Source organism: Dipteris shenzhenensis, chromosome 5 (assembly GCF_047967505.1).
Source record: "Dipteris shenzhenensis isolate YYH24624 ecotype China chromosome 5, Dip_SZ_1.0, whole genome shotgun sequence".
In the NCBI taxonomy this organism is placed as follows: Eukaryota; Viridiplantae; Streptophyta; class Polypodiopsida; order Gleicheniales; family Dipteridaceae; genus Dipteris; species Dipteris shenzhenensis.
Window position 1 is genome coordinate 50,846,944 of NC_141600.1, and position 5,478 is coordinate 50,852,421.

The window sequence follows — 5,478 nt, forward strand, 5'->3', positions numbered from 1 at the left end:
TATGGGGGGGGGGGGTTGTCCGACGTGGAGGTGAACAAAAAATCTGCAAGGGAGCCAACGGGGACAACGCGAGCCCAGAGGCGGCCACGTGTTAGGTGAGGAAGGGGTCCTGATAAAATCCGAGAGTGGTTCTGGGCCTTGCTTTTGATTCTATAACGACCCACATCCATACACGTGGCCAAGCACCCCCCCCCTTCTTCTCTCTTATTCCTTCTTCTTCTTCTTCTTCTTCTTCATCTTCGTTTTCTTCTTCGTCTTCTCCATCTCTTCTCTGTAGCTTGCACTTCCTCTCCATTTTCTTCCCAACCCCTCTGTTTTCTCCTCAATCCTTCCCATATCCTTCCTTTCTTGCCTCCTGTTTTGGATTTCCATCTCCCTCGAGTACCCGCGGGGAGGGATCTCGCCCTAGCGACAGCCCCCGCTGCTATTGAACCTAATGGAGTCCTGAGTCTGCCTTTCGACTTGCGATTCCGCGCTCCCTTACCATGGGATCTTCCCATCTCCGCACTCAGCCATCTTTAGGCCTCCTTTTGTAGCTCTCTTCTTCTCACATGGAGCCGACCGCGCAGAGAGATCGGGCTGCAAACGGTGAATGGGAGAAGTTCCTCCCCGAGCGCCCCCTCCGGGTCCTGCTCGTGGAAGATGACACTGCTACGAGGCAAGTGGTGTGTGCCCTGCTCGGCAAGTGCGGGTATGAAGGTATTGAGTCGCTGGACAAATTTTCTCAACCGTTTCAGACTTCCGTTTTCAGTATCTTGCGCTCCGACGCCCTTTCAACAAGGAGCACTCATATTGTACCGTGCTTCTCTTAGTGAGCTCCGTTGCCGATGGTCTCAAGGCGTGGGATCTTATGGAGCACTCCGATACCCAATTTGACATGGTTTTGGCCGATGCAATGATGCCACTCTTTTCTGGAACTGATCTGCTCGCCAAGATCATGAAAAGCGAAGCTCACAAGGATATTCCTGTAATCAGTGAGTGATTTCATAGTGCTTGATACTTGCATTCAAATCCATGTGTCTGGTCATTCTTAAGAAGAAACGCTATAGCGATCAGTTATTTTGAAGTAGAAGCGACTACGTTAGTATAAGCCCAACAATCCTAAGTTATCAGATTCTGTTTTGACTGTTTACGTTTATGTATGCGTTGCAGTGATGTCTTCTCATGATTCTATGGACGTGGTCTTCAAGTGTTTGCTTAGAGGGGCAAAGGATTTTTTAGTGAAACCTCTTCGGAAAAATGAGCTAAGGAACTTGTGGCAACATGTTTGGCGGAAGAATCATGCGGTGATTTACTTTGCCATTGGCCATGCAAAGATAATGGTTTATGCATACTTGCCTCGCTATAACGTCTTTAGCGCCTGCTTTCTACACATAGATTTGATTTTGACCCCATTTGGTTTTATCTGGTGTGGACTGCAGTCTCGCAGCACTGGTGGTGGGAGTGGTGCCACAGGAAAAAAGAGGAAAGCCACAAGAATGTCAGACTCTTGTGATACTAGCGGCCTTTCAGTAGATAATGCACCCTCAAGCCGTGACAAAAAAGCTAGAAGTGGCAGTCAGAACGGAAGTGCCACTCAAGTATTTGTCTTGCTCTTATTCTTTCTGTTTTTTATGCGGAATGATGATTTAGTATGCTGTAGACGCTGCAAAAGCAGCGCTAGTGGAATCATTTGCTCAACTGTAGGATAGAGATCTTTTCATTATGTTCTCCATTTAACTTGCCATACCATGGTTGTCTCTGCTCCAGTCTTTAGGCCTCTTCTTTTCTTTTTCTCTAGGTAGTAGGCTGTGCATGGGAGTAGACACACGACTCTTGCTTTTGCTTGAATGTATTGCTTAGCTGCAGAACAGGGTATTTTTGTTTTCCTTCTCTTTTATATTCCATAATAGGGCTATGTCTGGCCTATTCGTCGGGTGTCTTTTTTGCCGATTTCTCTGCGTATTCGGGTTGAACATCAGGCAATCTATTTTCCCATGGCACTGTCCGAAAGTATTATCTTTCACGCTGCTTTGGAGTCCTTCTAGTTACCACCTCAGAGTCTCTGTCTCGTGGCAGAAAGATGAAATATTTGATCGATGTATGGCTGTTAGAGGTGAGTTATTAGTCCCCTTCTGGTTGAAAATCCTTAAGCACTGGCCTACCGGTCTGTAAACAGCTCTCTACCAGCAGTTAATCTTTACAACAGCTTGTCAGTGCCTCCCCTTGTGCAAGAGATTGTCTACAGTGTAAGACGCTTGTATGTTCCAGCAGTTCATCTTTGCAATAGCTTTCCAGTGCCTCCCCCTTGTGCAAGAGATTGCCTAGAGTGTAAAACGTGTTTCTAGATCCATCATTCTCTTATTACACACTTTAAAGCCTGAGTTTTCATTTTCAAATTGTTGGAACTGGAAAGCTAAAAGTTGATAGCACATTCCACAAAGCAGTGATCACTGAGCACAATACACATTGTCTTAATGTGGTGGCTTGATCAACCGTGATCATTAATATGCTATGAATTTTTCACGTTTGAAATTGCAAATTTTAATGTGGTGCTATTGAACGATAAGCCATAAAATTACTCGGAGGAGGGTGTTTTTGGGCACACATTTGTTTTCAACAATCCTCTTGATATGAAGTGCTTTTTGAAAAAACGTTTTTCATTTGCCACGTAGCTGGCAACTATGTGCGGCACGTTTGACTTCTGGAATTTGAAAGGACAGTCTTTTGTTGCAGAGCATCTGGAATGCCCCGATGGTTAAACTACCTGAAAGTGAAACTGATATCGAACAAGGAAACTTGCGACAGACTCCTGGAAAGGAGCAGTTGCAAATGCAGGAGAAAATGTTGCAGGAGGGGGTGAATATTGATCGACAACTTTGTGGAGCCAAAGATTGTGGTAAGGCTTCAACTTCGGAGTTGTGGAGTAGCCCAAAGATTGTCCTTATAACACTTATTTCTGATTCTTTTGTTGAGATGGCAAGTCCGAAACAGTTTGGTGACGGTCTTGTGCACGTAGGTGGACAAATGACAAAGTCTACCCAAAGTGTCGACGCTTTGAGCATTTCAGAGGGCAGCGAGGCGTCTGAAAGACTGGCAAAAGCGATTGATCTTATTGGAACAATGATGGGAGAATCAAACCGGGCAGATGATTGGAAAGGTGAAGGTGAAGAATTGATGTCTGAAGGCTCATTAAGGAATTCTTCTCTATGTCCACCACCACGCTTCCCTGCGCTAGAGCTCTCCTTAAAAAGAATGAGCTCAAATGATGACGGACAGTGTGAGACAGATGCTAAAAATGGTGTGAAGCAGTCAGATTGCTCAGCATTTTCAAGGTAATCACTTGATACTCTAAAACTTGTCCACTGAGGTGTCTGGTTTGGAAAAGAGATGCTTTTGCTTGAACTCGTTAGTATTAGTAACTCTGCGAAGTCTTCATTGTGTTCTGTCCTTCATGGTGTCGCCTGAATGTGTCAAATTGTCTGATTGTTGTCAGGTTTCTTTGTTTCTGAGTACATGTGCATCAATGCCATTTCTAACACATTAATGTGTTATGATATTATGACAGATATAGTTGCAGTGCTTTGGTCCAGCAGCAGCAATATTTCACTGGTAGTGCTTCACTGCCAGCCGACCACTGGTCTCTTGCAGGTGGTTTCAGTGGGATTTCTGCTTCCACAGGGGACAGGGTAGGAAGCGGCGACATCCATGCAATTGTTTGTGCCAAACCCAATGAGAGGCCAGCTGGTAATGCAACTTGTGGTTCATCAACACTGCATTTTCCTCAGGCAGTCTCCTTCAAGCAGCAAGGGAGGCAACATGGTATCTCGGCAATGTCTTTCTTAGCCTCTCACAATGATTATCATGGGAGAAAGGTTGAGGAGAAAAGTATGTCAAGTCTGAGGGGCGCCCCTTTAGATTCAGCAACTGCAAGTAACTCTCCTATCTTCAGCGAAGCTCCATCATATGGGAATTGTCAAGCTGGCATATATCCTGTACAGAAAAAGTCCTTCAATACACGATCTTTCTTATGCTCGAAGCAACCTGAACAAGGTGAGAAAGAATCCTGCAATCATCCTGATAATCATCTTGAGCATCATAGTGTGCTCCATAGTCATCTCCAGCCCCAATCATTGGCTGTCCGGGATGGATCAAGTCAACAACAAGAAGCTTCGCCTCAGAATGTTACACTCTGCAAGTCGGATGTTGAAATTCATCCAAATGAGAAGAGTGCTACTGTGTGTGATGGGGCAGCCAAGGTCGAAGGCAGTATGAACGACTGTGGATCTGGTTGCAATAGTGGCAGCAATGAAGGGAGTAACTATTATGCTAGTAACCAGAACAGGCATAATAGGAACTCTGTCCTCACTCAAGATGGTTACTCCTACGATGATTTTGTCAACACTGATGAAAACAGTGCGGCCGATTGCACCATGCTCATGACTGATTGCTGCCGCTCCTCCCTTCGACAGGCTGCACTTAACAAGTTCCGTCAGAAAAGAAAAGTGCGGTGCTTTGAAAAGAAGGTGCTTTTCTCAGATCTTTGAAATTTAACTGTCCTAATCTCTTGCTTAATGTGACTTTCCGTTTCGGTACTTGCTAACCAGGTTGCTGTAAAAGTAATTCATGGCCTCAAAATTACATTGTCTTTTTTAGGTGCGCTACCAAAGCCGAAAGAAGCTTGCTGAACAACGCCCACGAGTAAAAGGCCAATTTGTTCGGCAAGCAGTCTTTGATGCGTCTCTTATTAATATCAGCAATCCAGAGGAGGACGTGTTTTGGAACTTGAGTTCTGCAAAAGTTAAACAAATGCCATGTAACATTTGAAGGAGCTGCTGCCTGCCTTTGTGAATTCACTCACAGAAGTTTTAGTTGGGGTGGTGTGATCCATTGGTGTTTAGTTAATCTCCCCGCCCAGTTCAGGGAATGTTGTAATTTTGGCTTCACACATCAATTAGCAGCTCAAAACCACTCACTGTTCTTTTGCTTTTACAACAAAAGAATTTGACTTGTGTATTTGAGAAAAAATACATATGGAGAGATGAAGTACACTCTATGCTTTACTGCTCTCTCCTACCAAAGATGGGCTTTATCACACTGCAAAATTATTGTGGTTAGATTGGATTGCAATTGTGGATAATCAATTGTTGTGAGCAAGAATCAGATATATCGTACCCATCATCACATCTCTACTTGTTTTGACTCTTGGTGATCTGAGGGTAAGAGGAATCATGCACCTCTGTTACTTTACCCGCATCTCATGGAGAGACTTCGCACTATGAACCGCCTTGTGATTGACCGTGTGTTGCTTGCCCTGCTACTCCTCCTCCTTGGTTCTTCTTCATCCAGCTCGAGGATGTTTCCCTTCTAACTCAAATGTATCTCAGTTATTTCAGCTTGAAGTGTCCCCCCCCCCCTTCTCGCCTCTCTCTCTCTCTCTCTCAATTCTCCTATTTGACGTCTCTAGCCAAAATATTCATGAGTTTCTCTAAGAAATGT

The 5,478-nt window shown here is 44.6% G+C and overlaps 1 protein-coding gene across 1 annotated transcript; it reads left to right on the plus strand.

Annotated features, from left to right (window-relative positions):
- Nucleotides 1-234: 234 nt before the first annotated feature.
- Nucleotides 235-5,042, plus strand: LOC147902155 (two-component response regulator-like APRR5). Its single transcript, XM_087374708.1, has 8 exons — nucleotides 235-699; nucleotides 813-974; nucleotides 1,153-1,286; nucleotides 1,422-1,580; nucleotides 2,716-2,878; nucleotides 2,999-3,314; nucleotides 3,548-4,505; nucleotides 4,636-5,042. Exons 1-8 carry the CDS (start codon nucleotides 552-554, stop codon nucleotides 4,804-4,806), a joined length of 2,211 nt encoding a protein of 736 aa, XP_087230834.1. The 5' UTR covers nucleotides 235-551; the 3' UTR covers nucleotides 4,807-5,042.
- The last annotated feature ends 436 nt before the right edge of the window (nucleotides 5,043-5,478 follow it).